Source organism: Macaca thibetana, chromosome 10, assembly GCF_024542745.1.
Source record: "Macaca thibetana thibetana isolate TM-01 chromosome 10, ASM2454274v1, whole genome shotgun sequence".
Classification (NCBI taxonomy): Eukaryota; Metazoa; Chordata; class Mammalia; order Primates; family Cercopithecidae; genus Macaca; species Macaca thibetana.
This window is the reverse complement of record NC_065587.1, coordinates 6549100-6569115: the sequence shown is the minus strand read 5'-3', so window position 1 is coordinate 6569115 and position 20016 is coordinate 6549100. Positions and strand designations below refer to the sequence as shown.

Genomic DNA, 20016 nt, shown 5'->3' with positions numbered 1-20016 from the left:
CTTTGTTGAGTGTTTCAATCTATGAATATGTCAATCTCTTCATTTATTTAGATTTCCTTTGGTTTCCTTCAGCAGTGTTTTCTCTTTAAAAAAATAATTTGTTTACTTATTTATTGTTTTTTTATTTTTTTTTTAAGCAGTGTTTTGTAGTTTTCAGCATACTGGTGTGAACCCAAAAATCTCTGAGACAGATCTCCATCAATTTAGAAAGATCATTTTGCCAAGATTAAGGACACACCCATGACACAACTTCAGGAGATCCTCACGACATGTATCCAAGGTGGTTGGGGCACAGCTTGGTTTTATACATTTTAGGGAGACATGAGACATTATAATCAGTATGTGTAAGGTGTACATTGGTTCGGCCCAGAAAGGTAGGACAACTCAAAGTGGGGGAAAGGACTTCTGGGTCATAGGTAGGTAAGAGACAAATGTTTGCGTTCTTTTGAGTCTCTGATCAGCCAGCCTTTCACCAAAAACACAATCTGCAAGTGGGATGGCGTAGAAGAGTAGCCACTTCTGCCTTAGTTTGGCTTAGTGAAACACTAGGTCAGAGGAAGCAAATCAGACATGCATTTGTCTCATGTGAGCAGAAGGAGGACTTTGAGTTCTGTCTGTCCTTCGTCCACAAGGAATTTCCTTGTGGGAAAATCACAATTTCAGATTGGCTTCTTTCACTTAGTAATATGCATCTGTGTTTCCTCCATGTCTTTTAATGGCTTGATCCCTCATTTCTTCATTGCATAATCTTGTATTGTCTGGATGTACCACAGTTTATATTTATCCACCCACGGACGGACATCTTGGTTTCTTCCAAGTTTCGGCAATTATGAATAAAGCTATAAACACCCGTGTGCAGGTTTTGTGTGGACATAAGTTGTCAACTCCTTTGGGTAAATACCAAGAAGTGTGAATGCCGGGTCGGATGGTAAAAATATGTTTTGTTTTGTGAGAAACTGCCAAACCGTCTTCCAAAGCATTCACAGCAGTGAATGAGAGCTCCTGTTTCTCCACGTTCTCATCAGCATTTGGTGGTGTTGGTGTGCCGGAGTTTGGCCATTCTAATAGGTGTGTCATAGTATCTCATTGTTTTAATTTGCATTTCTGATGACGTATGAGGTGGAGTATCTTTTCAGATGCTTATTTTCTGCCTGTGTATCTTCTTTGGTGAGGCACCTCTTAAGGTCTTTGGCTCATTTCTTAATCACGTTGTTTTCCTTTCCTTTCCTCTTTCCTTTTTCCTTTCCTTTCCTTTCCTTTCTTTTTTCCTTTCCTTTCCTTTTTCCTTTCCTTTCCTTTCCTCTCCTTTCCTCTCCTTTCCTTTCCTCTTTCTTTTTCTTTTTTCTTTTTCTTTTTTTTTTTGAGACAGAGTCTCGCTCTGTCACCCGGGCTGGAGTGCAGTGGCACAATCTCGGCTCACTGCAACCTCTGTCTCCTGGGTTCAGGCGATTCTCCTGCCTTAGCCTCCCAAGCAGCTGGTATTGCAGGCATGCACCACCATGCCTGGCTAATTTTTTTTTTTTTTTTTTTTTTTTAGTAGAGATGGGGTTTCACCATATTGGTCAGACTGGTCTCGAACTCCTGGCCTCAGGTGATCCACCCGCCTCAGCTTCCCAAAGTACTGGGATTACAGGCGTGAGCCACCGTGCCCGGCTTGTTTTCTTTTTCTTTTTTGAGACAGGGTCTCACTGTAGCTACCAGGCTGGTCTTGAACCTCTGGGCTGAAGTGACCCTCCCGCCTCAGCCTCCCAAATAGCTGGAATGACAGGTGCAAGCCACTGTGCCTGGCTCTGTTTTCTTACGGTTGCGTTTTAAGAATTCTTTGTATATTTTGGCTAATGATCCTTTATCGGATGTGTCTTTTTGCAAATATTTTTCTCTCGTTCTTTGGCTTGGCTTTTCATTCTCTTGATAATATTTCACAGAGCAGACAGGTTTAATTTTAATGAAGTCCAACTTATCAATTCTTTCATAGATCGTGTCTTTGGTGTTGTATCGAAAAAGTCATTGCCAAACCAAGGTCATCTAGATTTTCTCCTACATTATCTTCTAGGAGTTCTACAGTTGTTTTTTGTTTGTTTGTTTTTGTTTGTTTCACTTAGGTCTATGCTCCATTTTGAGTTAATTTTGTGGAGTGTAAAGTCTGTGTCCAGATTTGTACTTTTCCACGTGAATGTCCAGTTGTTCCAGCACCATTTCTTGAAAAGACTATTTTTTTCCTCCATTCTATTGCTTTTGTGCCTTTGTCAAAGATCAGTTGACTATTTTATGTGGGTCTATTTCTGGGCTGTCTATTCTGTTCATTGTCTGTTCTTTTGCCAATACCACACTGTCTTACGTAATCTGCTTTTCAACTCATTTACTGAGACCTTAATTTGGGTTATTATGTACTTTTTAAAAAATTTCTACAGTTTCTAATCGGCTCTTTGAAAAATTTCCTGTATCTTTTTTTTATGGGTTTCAGATGTGATTTTATGTATTTGGAGCACAGTAAGTATGGCTGTGTGAAGACATGTGTCTGACTGCTCCTGGGCTTGTAGCCTCTCTGCCTGGCTCCTAATCCCTGTGCCTCCATTGCTTCTTTACGTTGCTGCCTTGTGTACCTGGTCACCTCTGATTGTATGCCAGGAAAGATATATTTGATAAACTGTTGGCAGAAGTATTTTGAAGTATCTGATGAGACCTCTCTGGAGGAAAATAGTATTTGCCACCCTCTATTGCCTGGGGGTACCAGCAGTCTGGCATCCTCATCATCGGATTTCAGGTGTTGGGGGCCTCTGGGCCCCAGGTGAAGTAGGGCTGGGCTGCAAGGCCTGGTGCTGCTTTTCTCCATGGTGCAGCCTGTCCCTTCTCCTGCATCCTCACTCCTCCTGCTGGCGAGTGGGGCCAGAATCGACTCCGTGTCCAGCATGAGGGACACACAGTCCCAGCATGAGGGATGGTGGCTTTTCAGGGCACGGTGTTCATTAAAGGAGGTTACTCTGTCCCTTCGCCAATGAGATGACAAACAAGAGGCACCTGGCATGTCACACCAGGGGCCACTGATGGCATGCCGTCTGCAGTGATCAGCCTTGCCCCTTGATCCCCCATGTGCTTTCAGCTCTGTCTTATTGGGTGCTAGTGCCAGATTCAGGGCCCTGTCACTCCTCTCTGACCTTGCCCTTGCCCCTTTGGAGGTGGTGTCCACCTGCCATTGGCATTGATGTTCAGGATGGACTCGCGTGCCCAGCTCCCCCTACCACCACCTTGGCTGGCACCCCAGCCCCTGGTCCTCCACCCTCCCTAACAGAGTGACAAATTATGTGGGCACAGGTTCCCTTGAGCACATTTTGAAACACCGAAAGAAACGTCAATCTAGGGAACAGTTGACATGACACTCCTTTATTAAAACCTAGGGACATTGTTATAAAAACTACTGTATATAAAGACAAAAGCAGAGCAACAGCGGTCAGTGAAAAACACATTATTATTGTTACATTCTAGTATTATTAGGAATATTATTGGTTTTTGGTTTTCCCAGTTATCAGCTCTCAGAGAGACCCCATGCCTGCTCACATGAAGTCAGTTTACAGGAGAGAAAATATTTCTATCCCCCACCCCTGCCGCTGCGTGCCCTTGTCCAGCTGGCCCTGGGGAGGACACATCCACCTTTTGTGGGAGGTTTCCTGCCTTGTTAAGGTGACTGAGCCCCTCACCTTTGCAGCCCCCACCTCATTACTGCACATCGTCCAGACACTGACCACTTGGTTATTTGACTGTGATGTATGCCACTAGCTTTAAAACGGGAAATGGGGAAAAATAGGAAGAAACTGGGTATGAGAAACTGACGTGCAATTCCAAAAAGAGGCTCTGTCTTGGGCCACCAGCTTGGTTCCAGTTGTGGCCAGGGTGGCCATGTCATCTACGGTTTTTGATCTTGTGCTCAGGGTTGGCGCTGACCAATGTGGGATCCTGCACATTTTGGAGGCTGGTTTAGGGTCATTCAACAGGACGCCTCATTGTACAAACCCAAGGGTCACCATTCTCAGTGCAGTCTATATAAACAGCATCCCTGGGAGCCCATTACCATTTATGGGATGGTATCATGAATGGTGCCTCCTGGAGGTGAACCCTGCAGCAGCCCTGGATTTCAGTCTGTCAAGGGCAAATCTGTCAGGGCTTTGAGGTGAAGATAGGAGTTTTAGGTACAGAGTAACTAATAGTCAAACCTGCTCATTCATCAAGCATCTATCTAGCACCAGCTGTTGGCCGGGAGCTTGGACTAGAAACTGGGGTGGTGGGGGCAATGATACCTCCAAGGTCACTTTCATGGGTAGGACAGGTAAGTGTTCTGATTTCATTTTGTGAATCTAAGCATGTCTGTTAGGCACAACTAGTCATTTCACAGGTGGTCCCAGCTATAGCAGGAATGGCTCCCAGATGGGCCCTGGGTCTGGGGCCAGGCAAGCGGCAGGCGCTCGGCAAGTATCTGCTGAATAGGTGAGGGAAATGCGTGTCATCGAATGGGTTTTCTAGGAGGGTCCTGACCTCTTCTAGCTCGCCTGACTGCTTAACTTTAACATTTGAGCTTTTCGGGCCACAACCCCCAAAGTTGTTTGCATGCACTTAAGCACCAGTGTGGGATGTGTTGGTGCTACAGGAACTAGGGCACTGTGCATGGCATCTGGCACATAGAAAGTGTACAGGCTTGTCTTCCGGAGGGCACAGGGCATGGCCCCAGCCCAGTGATATATTCCTGGACTGCAAAGGGCGGTGATCAGAGTGCCATCCACTCATGGCCTGTCCGACTGTCCTGATGCTATGGGGGCCAGGCAGATACCCTCTGATGCCCACCACGTGAGCAGGATGATTAAGAATCCCTGCAGTTTGCTTCCATGACTCTAACCCTAGATTTTCACAGCAGACAAAACCACCCACGTGGATGTGTCCCTATAGGGATGGGTGGCCCTTCAACATTGATAAGACATGTTCGCAATAACTCCATCCAGGTCTGTTATTCCTTCCTTCCTTCTTACCTACCTACCTACCTACCTACCTAGACAGTCTCACTCATGCCCAGGCTGGAGTGGACTGGTGTGATCTCAACTCTCTGCAAGCTCTGCCTCCTGAGTTCCTGTTATGTTAATTTCAAACATGTGGGAAATCTGTAAATTCACTTCTGAAGGCTCTTCCTGTTGATGGGGACCAGTTCAGCCAAGTTGAAAAATTAAAATAATGGCACAGTCTCTAATAGACATGGTGATTGTGAAGGCAGCCAAGCCATCGGAGGGGCCTGGGTGGGGACAGAGGCTGGAGGGATGTAAAGGGTATGGCCACACCAGGCTGGAATCCTGACCTCACCTGGACAGTGGCCTGTGGGCGAGTCAGTGCCAGGCTCAGCCACACCCACAGCCCTGGTCTGTTTGACATGACCTGAAGAGAGCTTTTGGGTTGACGGTGAACTGGGAACCATCTCCTGGCCAAAGAATCCTGTTAACCCCCATTCCTGGTTGTGTTTTCTCTGACAGTCCCAAGTCCTTCTCTTCAGCTCTGGGCCAAATTTGACTGAATCTTTTTGATGATGAGGGGAGATGCCACCCACCCTGGGAACACTGTCAGCTGCCTACTTGCTGCTTTCTAGAACATTGGAGACAGCAAGAGGGACCAGATCTACCTGTGAAATCACCTGTGTGTGTGCATGTCCACGTGTCCATGCATGTGTGTGCATGCACAGCTGGTTGTGCACACATGTATTCATGTGCATGTATGTGTGTGTGCATTGTGTACTTGTGTGTGTGTGTTTTCAATTAAGGCCCGTTGCACATCAGCAATGGTCATGGTCAGGTGCTGGCCTGGCAGCTGGAGGGGCCAGGCGAGGCAGGTGAGCAGGCTGCTTCTCTAGGTGCAGGGCATGTTCAGAGGCTAACGTGAGGGCAGCGAGCCAGCAGGCACTACCAGCTATTGGTTCTGAATAGAGATTCTGAAACACACAACAATCACACCGTACACAGACGAGGGGGAAAGCATAAAACTGCTCATGAATCACACAGTTCCCAGTGGGAAACAGTCCTTACAAATGCGGTAGTTCTGCAAAGCAGCCTCGAATGCAGATTCCTCTGTGGACATCTTGTCCTCCTTTCTCTCGTGTTTTTCTTTATGTATTATTATTACAAATTACATGGTTATGGACAGAAGCTCACAGTAAAAAGCAAAAGTAGGCAGCTTAAAAAATCAGGTTGAGGAGTTGCTACAAAACGATAACTCGAGAAATCTATGCTTGAACTTGTCACTACCCTGCATCCATCTTGTTCTCAGGGACACTCTACTCATTAAAGGACCTGCCCGCCACAACCACAGCAGGATGGGGACAGTGTTTCTCACAATGACCTGGGGACCCATGGCGTTTTGAGGAGCCCTTGACACCACTGGGGGATTGAATACCCACACCTGCTTTCTACACCGAGTGTTTATACCCACGTGCACACCGTTCTCACCTCCTCCGTGAGACAGCAAGTACCGTGACCCCCTGGCACCCCACCTCACACACTTGACAGGTAAGAAGCAGAGGCTCTGAGAGGTTAAGTGACTCGTGGGGGTGACCTGTGGGAAGGAGGGTGCTGTGGCTGTCTGTACCTGCCTTTGCCGCAGGCTATCTATACCAGGTGTGCTGGGTCTTGGTGATCTCTGCTGAGACCTCCTGCTTGCCACAGAATGTTCCAGTCCTCAGCCCAGCTGCCCAAGAGGGACTTGGCAGAGCAGTAGGACCGCAAACCCCATGGGTTTTTCAGTTATTCCTGAAAAGACCTTTTTCAGGAGGAACGTCCTCCTAGAAGGTTGTAAATCTCAAGGGATGCTTAGGTGAACCCCAGCTCTAGCTGTTGTCTATTTGGCAGTGACCTCTGACCCCAGGTGTGCAGGAGAGGGAGGCAAGGTCACCAGTTCCTTTTTGGCGGAGGAAGCACCTGTAGAGCATCATCCAGGACAGCAGGACACGAGGGCTGCAAACCCCTTAAATACCCATCTGACTCCTTCCTCTTACCGATGGGGAAACTGAGGTAACAGACCTTGCCTGAGGTCACACTGTTTGTTCTCAGTGGCAGAGCTGATGTCAGAATCTGGGTCTTGGGCCCCTCACCCCAAAGCTTCCTCTGCCTTCCGAGGCACTGCACATGGGACAGGCTGTGCACCCCCTTATGGCACCATGGCCCTGGGATGGCTCACATCAGGGGAGAGGAAGCCATGCCTTTCTCCAATTGAGACCCCAACCAGAGGTTCTCGCACTTTGCCTCTGCCAAGCTGTAGGCCTGGCATACCGCTGCCAGCACTGCCTGGAGGGGACAGGTGAACCCAAAGACTGAAGCCAGGGGCCTGGGTCTTCCACAGCCGACCTGTGTGACCCTGGGCAAGCCACTTGACCCAGCTGAGTCTGTCTTCTCATCCATAAAATGGGGAGAGCCCCTTCTTCACGGGGCTGTTGAGAGGATGGAGAGCCAGGCAGAATGGGGATGCTTTATGCCCTAGCAGGTTTGTTCTGCTTTTCCAAAGGCAGGGCATTGTTTGCACAGCTTGACTCACAGCGGAGCCCAGAGCTGGGCATGCTCGCCCGCCCTCATCTCCTCTGGGTCCCAGCCACTTGGCTTTCTTATGCTTCCTTGAAACCACCAAGACTATGGCTGCTTCAGGGCCTTTGAACTAGCCATTCCTTCTGTCTGAAATGCTCTTTTCCTATCTTTAATGCCCATTACTGGCTCCTGTGTGTCATTCAAATCCGGGCTTCAATCATCTGCTCGAGAAGGCCTTTCCAGACCACCCCAGGTCCACAAGTGTCTCACTCACGTGTCCCTCGAACTGAGTTCCCAGCAGAGCACTCACTGCCCTTGCCACCTTCCTTCTTCACTGTCTTGCCCCAGCTAGAAAGCCAGCACAGTGAGCAGGGACCTGCCTTGTTCACTGTCGTCTCTGGTGAATGGAGGGGTGGTCAGTGTGAGAACACTAGGTCTGATGAAATGAGGAAACTGGATCAGAGGACACACATGTTTATTGAGCAAGGCCTCCCGAGCTAAGAGCTGAGGGAGGTCTGGTATCACTAACGCTCATGGAATGTGTGTATCTACACTGGCAGCGTGGCCTTTGGAGATGTTTGTGATCATTTAGGTGATGCCATCTCATAGGTGCAATGGGGCAGGAGTGGAGGTGATTAACTCTGTGGGTGGATGTTATGGGCATCTAGGTTTACATGGAAGTCCCACTTGAAAGTGGATGGATTTCTAGAACCCTCCTCTTTGGGTTTCTGTAGCCTCGTTACCCTGTCCAGCAAAGATCCCTGTGTCTTTGTCTCCCACCAGATGAGAGGCTTCCCAGGGGCAGAGATAAGGTCTGACTCATCTTTTGTCCCCATCACTGCCCAGCACGGGGCCTGGCACGCAGCAGGTGCTTAGCCAGAATGTGCTGAGTGGATCAGCGCTCCAGGCGGTGATGGCGGAGAACTCAGGGAGATCGCCTGTGGAGGCATCAAGGAGATGCTCCTGGCATTGTGCAGGGTGTGCCCTGGCTGGGGAGCACGTCATGTCCAGGGGTTCCTGCACCCCTGAGATCAAACGAGGGGTTGGTCTCCTCCTGGCCACATGGCCCTGGGCACCCCTTCTCCACTGTGAGCTTTTTCTGCAAGGGGTTAATCATACCTGCCTCCCAGGTGGTGAGAAAGAGAGTGCATGAAAACACTCAACTTGGTACCTGACCTGTGGTTAGCCTGAGATGCGTCCCTTAGTATTACTATTGTTACAGGAATGAATTCTGTAAGAACCAACCCTACTGGCATTTTCAAATCCCCAGTGCCCCCCGAGACACAGAGGGGCTGTACCCTGTGCTTTAGCAAGAAGCTTGCGGCCTGGACATTGACACTGATCAGAACCCCCAGCTAGAGGGTGACCCATGCCCATCAGAGAACTTGAGGGGGAAGCCCCGATAAAAACCAACCAACCAAGCAAACAAAAAGAACACCCCAAATCACACACGCGCACACACACACGCGTACATCCAATATTCTGACACAAATAGCCCCAAGGGGCCACTATTGGAGGGAGCAGGGGCAAGGGAAGCTTCGGTTTTCAACCACGAGTATAACTCACAGACCTCAATCCTCCTGGCTGGAATCAGCCAGAGTTGCTTTGTCTTGGTCATCCTGAGTCCACAATGAGTCACCTCTCAGAAGCCACCAGCCCAAAATGGGACTATTGCTTGCGGACAGGTGGCTCAGAATCCCTTCCCCGGCACCCCCAGCCCCTACCCCTGAGTTTGCTCCTAATCTTAGAAGTCCACGGAAGAGGGTTTTGGGCACAGGCAGCATTTCTTCCTCTGCCACCGCCGCTACCTCGGCTGTCCCTGGCATCTCTGTAGAAGTTGTTCTTCTCGGAGGCTGCACTGGGTGCTTCAGATCTCATCTCCCCCATCCTGAGGCACAGCAAAAGGGTTTTCTGGAAGAAATACAAGGAAAAAAAGTATCACATGGTGTCTCCTCCATGGGGACTCACTGGGGACATTTCTCTATGGTCTCAGTGCCAGAAGAAGCCAGGTTTCTTTTGAGCACGTGGGTTTTGTCTTCTGAACATTGTGAACCATGTGACTTTAAGATTGGAAGCAAGAAAAAAAAAATCTGCTATCATTATAGCTCCATATAGTACTAGAGCTCTGGCCCATGCAATAAGACAAGAAAAATAAGCATAGAATAGGACTGGAATAGAAGAACCAAAATTACAGTTAACTGTGGATAACTTACTAGAAAATGTAACAGAATCAACAGGTTAATCAGTAGAATGGAGAGTGCAGACATAGATAAGACATCAAATCAACCTATAAGACATCAAATCAATTTATTAAATGCAACAATGTGCATTGACCTCAGCAATTACTAGGGTAATTATATGTCATGGCTTGGGACAGTCTCAGTTAACACTTGTTCTGACATAATTTTTAATGTTGTTCCCCTTTTACCCTCAAAAGTATTCTGATTTGGATGATAAATCATATGGTCACCCTTGCTATAACAAACTAAATATTAAACACAGATACAGATTCCATTCATATTGACAAAAACCATTATGTATTTTAGAATGACACTAATATATGACCATGTCATACAAAGCTATAGAGAAGAGACCAAGGTGCTCCTGGAATAGGGAAGAGCCAGGAGACCAGTGGAACAAGATCTACAGTGTGGAAACAGGTCTGCAGGGCACTTATAGCTTTGATTGGCAGAGTCAAGTTGCAAACCAGACAATGAGGAAAAGAAATGCAAACTCCATCTGTGGCAGGCAGCATGAACCCCACTGCCCTGTGTCTGTTGTAAGACTAATTTCCCAGCCACAGATACTTACCTTTCCAGACTCCCTTGCAAGCAGGGGTGGTCACATGACCCAGTCTGGCCAATGCTGTGTAAGTGGGAGTCTATTGGGAAGGGGACATGAATTCAGGGGAAGATGAACTATCTTGCATGCATGAGAATGAAGGATGCTCACTAACACAGGTGGAGTAGAAAGCAGGGAGAAACTTGGTTCTGGTGGAAGCCCTGGACTGCTCCCTCCACACCACTGCAGTTGAATTTCCTTTACTTGCATAAATTGCATCTGGTGACAGTTCTTAAGTACATGGTTTTTGGGCAAATAGAGAAGTCAAGGGAGTGACTCTGACAAAGCCAGGAAAGCCCACTTCCCCAGAGTGAGTGATACGCCAAGAGGCAGAACCTACTCTCCACTCTTTACACATCAGTGGGAATGTGTACAGGGGTTAAGGGTGAGATATTCCGTGGGGTCATCTCCTCTGCTTCACAGAACAAAGCCAGGTACTCTCCATCACCCACTTTGTTTTTCTCTATAGCACACACCTCTATCCAACATACCACCTATTGTACTTACTTGAATAGCTTATTGTTTGTCTTCCCCAAATAGAAAGTTAGCTACAAGAGGGTTAAGGTGATTGTGTGTTTTACACATAGATGAATGAACCAAGAATTTAAAGCCCAATGAACCATCTTTCAAGTATAAAGTCAACAGAAAAACGTGTTGGACATATTTTTGAATTATAGTTCCCATGACCCTTTCTTTAAAAAGTTAAGGACACCCTTAGGCAAATCAAGAATGATTCAGAAAGGTTTAATATAAAAGGATGGGCAAATGATTTTTTAAAAGTTCTGTGGATGGATGGCGGTGAGGGCTGCTGTATTAATCCATTTTCATGCTGCTGATAAAGATATACCCGAGATTGCGCAATTTACAAAAGAAAGAGGTTTAACTGGACTTACAGTTCCATATGGCTGGGAAGGCCTCACAATCATGGCAAAAGGCAAGGAGGAGCAAGTTACACCTTACGTGGATGGTGGCAGGCAAAGGGAGAGAGAGCGAGCTTGTGCAGGAAAATTCCCATGTGTAAAGCCATCAAATCTCATGAGATTTATTCACTATCATGAGAACAGCACGGGAAAGACCTGCCCCCATGATTCAATTACCTCCCACTGGGTTCCTCCCATGACACATGGGAATTGTGGGATTTACAATTCAAGATGAGATTTGGGTGGGGACACAGCCAAACTATATCAGTTGCCCTACAGTGAGAAGGTACTTAATGCCCCTGAACTGTAGACCATTAAAATGGTAAATGTTATGTGTATTTTACCAGAATTCATAAAAAGGATGAGCAGAAGCATAACAAATGCAAATGAAGAGAAATCAGGGTCAAGGTATAAATGGAGCACTGCCAAGAGGGCCAGCAATGAGCATAGTATTTGTGTAACTGCAGGACTATTGCAGCCAATCTAAAGATTATGACCATCACAGAGAAGAATGAAACAAAACAGAGAAATAAATAATAAAAAGTAGGAGGGATGGAGGTAATATAAGTAAACTATGTCATATTCATATATAGTTGGGAGTCTAAAGAATTGCTTAGAAGTTTAAAATTAGAGGCATCGAGGTAAACAGAAAAAATATAATCAACTAAAATCGAGGAAGGAAAGTAGAAATATTCTAATTTTTATATTGTTCACAGTAGGGAGAAAATAAATATTGTCTAGAGAAATAAAAGGATTAAGTATATCAAGTCATTATAATTATGAAGATAACCATGGGATCAAAAACACAGCTTTCCATATTATCAGAAGACATACACACAGAAAATAAAACACAGACAACAGAGGCCATATGGGGAAAATTGACAACTTCCACAAAACTATAAAAGCAGAAAGCCTATCAAACAATGATGACAGAACTAAGACCAAATGCATCTGCCATATCAGTAAATGTTAATGAGCCATACACACTTGCTAAAAAATAAAAAAGACTGGATCACAAACAAGGGCACTGAAGGTAGAATGATTCAGCAAGGTTTCATCAAAAAGGATGGGCAGGACGGGGCACAGTGGCTTACATCTGTAATCTCAGCACTTTGGGAGGCCGAGGCAGATAGATCATGAGGTCAGGAGTTCAAGACCAGCCTGGCCAACATGATGAAATCCCGTCTCTACTAAAAATACAAAAAAATTAGCCAGGTGTGGTGGTGGGTGCCTGCAGTCCCAGCTACTCAGGAGGCATCGCTTGAACCCGGGAGGCGGAGGTTGCAGTGAGCCAAGATTATGCCATTGCACTCCAGCCTGGGTGACAGACAGATTCCGTCTTAAAAAAAAAAAAAAAAAGATGGGCAGATGATTTTTACAAAGTTCTGCAGATGGATGATGGTGATGGTTGTACTACAGTGAGAAGTACTTAATACCCCTGAAATGTATACTTTAAAAAAGGTTAAAATGATAAATGTTACGTGTATTTTACCATAATTTTAAAAAAAGGATGAGTAGAAGCATAACACACAAATGCAAATGAAGATAAATCAGGGGTCATAATATCAGACAAAGCTGAAGTCAGGGCAAAAAAAATGAGAAAAAAGAAGGGCACTGTGTGAGGGTGAAGGATGACAGTCATCATGAAGATCTAATAGTAATGAATTGTTCATGTACCAAATAGCATAGCCTCAATATTCACCGAGCAAAACTGGAAATTTAGGGAGAAAAAGCAGAGTATGCTAGCATTAGCACCTTTTTTTTGTTGAGACAGAGTCTCACTCTGTTGCCCAGGCTGGAGTGCAATGGTATGATCTCTGCTCACTACAACCTCCACCTCTTGGGTTCAAGCAATTCTCCTGCCTCAGCCTCCTGAGTAGCTGGGATAACAGGTGCTCACCACTATGCTGGGCTAATTTTATTTTTTTTTTGTATTTTTAGTAGAAATGGGATTTCACCATGTTGGCCAGTCTGGTCTCGAACTCCTGACCTTGGGTGATCCACCCACTTTGGCCCCCCAAAGTGCTGCGATTACAGGCATGAGCCACGACGCCTGGCCTAGTGCATTTTAATTCACCTGTCTCAAACCATTCCATATGCAGTTGGCAAAAACAAAAGGAGAGAGGGAGCCAAATAATCTAACAACTGTGTGTGTGTGTAAAACACAGTCTACCTTCATTCTATTCAAATGCTCTTGAAAGTGCATACACAAAAAGTGACTATCAGGCCACAAAGAAAGTAAATTCCAAAAAATAGAAGACAATGTTCTCTGATAACAATATACTAGAATTTGAAAATACTAATAACGAAACCACAGACCAAACCAAACTTTGCCACCAAGAGGTCTATAAACACTTAAAAGTAACCTTGAGTTAAAAAGAACAAAAAACAAAAACTGCAGAATATCTAGACAATAACAAAAAATATATTTATGGACCTGTGGGATGCAGCCAAAGCCAGTGTTAAGAGGAACATATATAGCCTTAAAACACTGATCTTACTAATAAATGAGAAAGCATGAATTGCCCAACTCAAAAAGTTAGAAAAGACAAAATAAACCTAAGAAAGACATACAATAAATAAATGAAAACAGAAATGGAGTTAACAGCAAAAGAAAGGAACTCATAAATAACTCCATGTTTTTTTAAAATTAAAAAAAAAAAAATTTAGAGACAGGTTCTTGCTCTGTCACCCTAGCTGGAGTACAATGATGCAATCATAGTTCACCGCAACCTCAAACTCCTGGCTCAAGCAATCCCCCTGCACCAGCCTCCTGTGTAGCTAAGACTACAGGTGTGCACCACTACACCCAGCTAATTAAAAAAAAACTTTTTTTAGGGATGGCATCTTGCTGTGTTGCCCAGGCTGATCTTGATCTCCTGGCCTCAAGCAATCCTCCTGCCTTGGCCTCCCAAAATGCTGGAATTACAGGCATGAGTGACCATCTCTGGCCCCAACTACTTGTTTTTTGAAAAAACAGCGAGACATGTTCACTGCTGGGGAATCTAATGAAGCAGGAGATATAATACACAGAAGGTGGAGGTGACTGCTTGGAAGGATTCTCTGCACTTTTGCTCTCCAGCTTCACTTCTCACCATCCCTTAACCCCTCCCAACCGGCTTTTCTTCCAACTTCTCTGCAGAATTTGCCCTTGTCAAGGTTACCAAAGACCTCCATGTTAATAAACCCAGTGGTCAATTATCAGTCCCCCTTTCACTAATACTCCCAGCAGTACTGACTCAAGTGATCAATCCACCTGCTTCCAGCACACTGCAGTCTTCTTCTCCTGGTCCTCCTCCTCCCACTGCTGGTCTGCCCACATCTTCCCAACCTCCTCTTCTCCACTCTTTCTACTCACTGATGGATCTCACCTCCTCTCAAGGATTTAAACACTATATGTTGATGCCTATTTTTTCTTTTTTTTCTGAGACAGAGTCAGAGTCTTACACTATAACCCAGCCTGGAAATACGATGACTTTTGAGCCTCAAACTCTCACCTAAACTCCATTCTGATGGCCAACGTGTCTACTCGATGTCACCAAATGGATATTTAATAGACACCTCAAACTTAATATTCCCCAAACTAAAATCCCAACCTTCCTCCCCCATCCGGCTTTTACCCACAATTTTCCTGACCTCAGGAAATACACCTCCATCCTGCCAGTTGCTCTCATCAGAGGCCTGGAGTCATCTTTGACCCCTCTCTTCCTCTCTCATTCCATATCTAACCCAGGAGCAAATCCCGTCGGCCCTTCCTTTCACTTCCTGCTGCCTCCACCACTCCTACTGTGGTCCACGCTGGCAGGATTCTTGCAGTGGTCTCTGCGCTGGTCAGCGCCTTCCCTCTGCTCTCAACACAGCAGCCAGAGGAGCCCTGTGAAAACCTAAGTCCAATTACCCCACCCCTTTCCTCAAAACCCTCAGTGGTTCCCCAGATTCACTCAGAGCAGAAGCTAAAGCCCTTGCCACTCCATCACCTCCCTGTCCTGTTCCTCACTCTTTTCCTTTGCACTCTCTCCATTCCAATGGTAATGGTTTGTTTTGTGTCAATTTGACTGGGCCACAGGATGCCGTGATATTTGGTGAGACATTTTTCTGGGTGTGTCGTGAAGGTGTTTCATGATGAGATGAACATGTGACCTGGAAGATGAAGGAAAACAGTGTCCTTCTCTGTGCAGGTGGCCTCATTCAACCCACTGGAGGCCTAACAGAACCAACAAGTAAGAGGGAATTCATGCTATCTCTGCCTGCCTTTAAGTGGGGACATCATTCTCCTCCCTTTAGACTCAGGCTGGGACTGAAATTCACACCATTGGCTCTCCTGGGTCTCAGGCCCTCGACTCACACCATCAGCTCTCCTGGGTCTCAGGCTCTCAACTCAAAGTGGAACTCACACCATTGGCTCTCCTGGGTCTCAGACCCTCAACTCACACTGGAACTCACACCATCGACTCTCCTGGGTCTCAGACCCTCAACTCACACTGGAACTCACACCATCGGCTCTCCTGGGTCTCAGATCCTCAACTCACACTGGAACTCACACCATCGGCTCTCCTGGGTCTCAGATCCTCAACTCACACTGGAACTCACACCATCGGCTCTCCTGGGTCTCAGACCCTCAACTCACACTGGAACTCACCATCGGCTCTCCTGGGTCTCAGATCCTCAACTCACACTGGAACTCACACCATCGGCTCTCCTGGGTCTCAGACCCTCAACTCACACTGGAACTCACACCATCGGTTCTTCTGGGTCTCCAGCTTGCTAATTGCAGACCTTTGGATTCCGCAACCTGCATAGCTGCAGGAGCCAATTCCCTACAGTGCGTGTCTTCACATGTGTCTATATGTGATTAGTTCTGTTTCTCTGGAGCACACTGACTAATACACCATCTGTACCAGCATGCTCCTGTCTCTTCTCCCAGATAAACCCAAGGCTGAATCCCTGATCTCCTTTAAGTCACCTTTTTAGTGAGCCCCTTGGCCACCTGTTTAAAATTATCCTCTATCTCAAACGCATTATCACTGTCTAAAAGTCCATATATTTCACATACACATTTTAAAAATTGTCTGCAGTCTCCATAAAAGCAGGCTTTTTGCTGCTTTTGGCCATGACTGTATCCCCCGGGCCAATAACGATGCCTGGCACAGGGTCGGCACTCAATTAAGATGAACTGAACAAACAGAAGAACAAAGGCGACTGCCTGCTCAACTCGACAGAAATCAGGACGCCTCCAAGAAATGGATCAATTTCCAAGAAAAGAGAAATTACCCAAAGGATCCGGGAAGGGAGAATCTAAACAGACCAATTGCCAAGAAGAAAGACAGAAACTGTCAAATAGCAAATCCAAAGTCTAAAATAAGAGAAATGCAAATTAAAGCCATAATGAGAGAGGATTTCAGAGTGCAGACAAAAGGGAACATCCACATTCCTTCACTTGCCACCCTGACACAGATCAAAAGTGCTGAGCACCCGGCGCGTGTGTTGGTTTGAGTTTCTGCTTCACTGCTGGTCGGGGGGACGCTGGGGTCATTTCTGTGGAAGGCAATTTGACACATGCCTGTAGTACAGATGCCCACGTCCTCTGGGCCAGCAGTCTCACGTAACGATTATCCTACAGATGTGCTCACAAGGGCAACATAGGTACAAGCACATTCATCACAGAAAGGTGGGTCACAGCAGAAGATTATGGTCAGTGAAGTGTCCATCAGCAGGATGCCAGGTCAAAAACAAGAGCTCCCGCACAATGGAGAGTCACGCAGAGACCAGGAAGGCTGGGGCAGCTGTCCTCAGCCACCTCCCATGGTCTGCTCTGCTTCCCTGGGCGTTGGTCATCGAGATTCATGATTTGTGGCATTAATGCCACTTACACGCTGAGCCCTCTGCCCTGAACTTTAGTCTCAAATTCCCACCTTCCTCCCCTGGGCAATTTCTGTACTTTCCACTCAATTTTTCCGTAAACCTAAAACTGCTTTAAAAAAAAATATTCATTACCTAGATAACAAAATTCGTAAGACAGTGAGATGTCACTTTGAATCCACCAAATGAGCCAAACTTAGGAGATCAGATGATTTGAAAGGTAAGTGAACGCCCGCGAAGGGGACTCGCCACCGTGCTCTGCAGACGATCCGGCAACCTCTCTCTGCGTGTACTTCCCCAAGAAGTTCTGGAGCTGGTCTTCAGGGTCAACCTGTCACCTTCCTAGGGAAATGCATCAGCATGAGCTGCTTCTTAAAACACGTTTAAGGCCGGGCACAGTGGCTCACACCTATAATCCCAGCATTTTGGGAGGCCGAGGCAGGCGGATCAACAGGTCAGGAGTTCGAAACCAACCTGACCAACATGGTGAAACCCCCATCTCTACCAAAAACACAAAAATAAGCCAGGCGTGGTGGCGGCACCTGTAATCCCAGCTACTCGGGAGGCTGAGGCAGGAGAATTGCTTGAACCCAGGAGGTGGAGGTTGCGGTGAGCTGAGATCATGCCATTGCACTCCAGCCTGGGCCACAAGAATGAAACTCTGTCTCTAAATAAATACAAAACTTAGCCAGGCATGGTGATGGGCACCTGTAGTCCCAGCTACTTGGGAGGCTGAGGCAGGAGAATCACTCGAATCCTGGGGGTAGAGGTTGCAATGAGCTGAGATCGTGCCACTGCACTCCAGTCTGGGTGGCAGAGCGAGACCATCTCAAAAACAAAAATCTTTTAAGTTCAGGGGTATACGTGCAAGGACGTGCAGGTTTGTGACACATCTAAATGTGTGTCATGGGGGTTTGTTGTACAGATTATTTCATCACCCAGACATGAAACCTAGTACCCATTAGTTATTTTTCCTGGTCCTCTCCCTCTTCCCACCTTCTGCCCTCCAGTGGGCCCTCGTGTGTGTCGTTCCCCTCTATCTATCCATGTGTTCTCATCATTTAGCTCCCACTTATAAGTGAGAGCATGTAGTATTGGATTTTCTTTTCCTGGGTTAGTTTGCCAAGAGTAATGGCTTCTAGCTCCATACATGTCCCTGCAAAGGACATGATCTTGTTCTTTTTTTTATGGCTGCGTAGTATCCCATGGTGTCTACGCAGTCTTCCATACAGTTCTCAGAAGTGAGGATGCAAGAGCCCCTGTGACAGAATGCATAGGTCTTGCACACAAAATGTTGGGTCAAAGGTAAGAAATACTATACATGAAAAGTGAACACACATGTTCCCAGTATTTACATAATTTGGGCATCACGCTCAATTAAGACAAAAGAGTGGGGTGGATGGAGTAGGCATAGAGGGTGGGGGGACGGGGGGTAGGTACAGTAAGGGGCCCATCACAGCCACTGATGTGGGAGCTAGGGACCAGGAGGTGTGACCAGCTCAACATTCTGGACCCAAGGTTTGGAAACCAGGATGAAGCCTGGCTGACTCCACTATGAGGCTGAAAAGCTGAGAACATCACACAAGGCTCATGAAAAAGGGAAGTATGTCCTCACCCGCCCGGCTACGTTCTTAGGTGGAAACTTGCAACAGGGTGGCCACATGGTAGAAACGGCCAGAAGCAGGCCAGGTGCGGTGACTCACGCCTGTAATCCCAGCACTTTGGGAGGCTGAGGCGGGCAGGTCACAAGAGTTCGAGACCAGCTTGAACATGGTGAAACCCCGTCTCTACTAAAAATACAAAAAATTAGCCGGATGCAGTGGCACGCAACCTATAATCCCAGCTACTCAGGAGGCTGAGGCAGGAGAATCACTTGAACCCGGGAGGAGGAGGTTGCAATGAGCTGAGATTGTGCCACTGCACTCCAGCATGGGCAACAGAGCAAGACTCCGTCTCAGAAAAATAATAAATTTAAAAAATAAAAATTATTGAAAAAGAAAAACAGCCAGAGGCCCAGGGGAGCTGGGAAATAGCAGGACAGGGGCTGCTTCCTGGGTGGAGCCCTCGGTTGTACAAAAGAGTTCCAAGAAGCACTTCCTGCCCCTGGGCTTGGGCATGGCATGGCTGTGTGGGGACAGGCAGACACACACACATGCCAAGGGGAGCTGAGATGGAAAAGGACTTTGGGTTGCATTAATAGAAGTATATGTGCCAAAATAGGGGAGATGACCCAAGGTTCTGCCGATCTTTGTGATGGCTGGACCACAAAGTCAGAATTTCAGTGTAGGGGGGGCTTGAAACCTAGTGTCCAATTTTCCTAGAATTGTTCTTTACTTTTCTTTTTCCCTGTGTGTTCACCTCTTAGCTCTTCAGGAATGCAATTATAACGTTTACCTCTCCTCCACCAGGCGCTCCCTGCACTGCAAGCGTATCTAACTACAGTTCGATTTGCTTAGAAATTCTCAGGACAAAATGTTGAACCAAACCAGGCACCCTCTGGGATCCTCCCCCACCAGGAGATTGCCTCAAGACGACGGTCAGTTTACAGCCTAGCTCTGTCCACCATGGCGCCCTCCAGACTACCCGGCTGAGAAGACATACAAGCAAGTCAGGTGGACCCTGCACCTCCTCACCCCTCCTCCCCTGCATGCCTTTCACACCAAGTTCCCCTTTAAAGATCCCACTTTCCTCCCCGAAAGCTGAAGCGATTCCCTTAAATCAGGAGCCTGTACTGTTTCCCCTTCACCAAGCTCTGCAATAAAGTCACTTTCTTCCTACCAGACCCCTCTCTGTTCATTCGGATTCTGCAAGAGGCTGGACATGTGTTTGGTTATGGCCTGACTTGAGAGCCCACC

General features: G+C 46.8%; 2 protein-coding genes across 3 annotated transcripts in view; both read right to left on the bottom strand.

Annotated features, from left to right (window-relative positions):
* Nucleotides 1-20016, bottom strand: part of SULT4A1 (sulfotransferase family 4A member 1) — a 996812-nt gene that overhangs the window by 408923 nt on the left and 567873 nt on the right. The gene's annotated exons all lie outside the window — the stretch shown is intronic.
* The window catches only part of SHISAL1 (shisa like 1), an 81987-nt gene continuing 70511 nt past the window's right edge, over nucleotides 8541-20016 (bottom strand). For both annotated transcript variants that reach the window (XM_050806124.1, XM_050806123.1), the window contains exon 5: nucleotides 8541-9452. In XM_050806124.1, the coding sequence (XP_050662081.1) occupies nucleotide 9452 (1 nt within the window). In that variant the 3' untranslated portion in view covers nucleotides 8541-9451. The remainder of the gene's footprint in view (nucleotides 9453-20016) is intronic.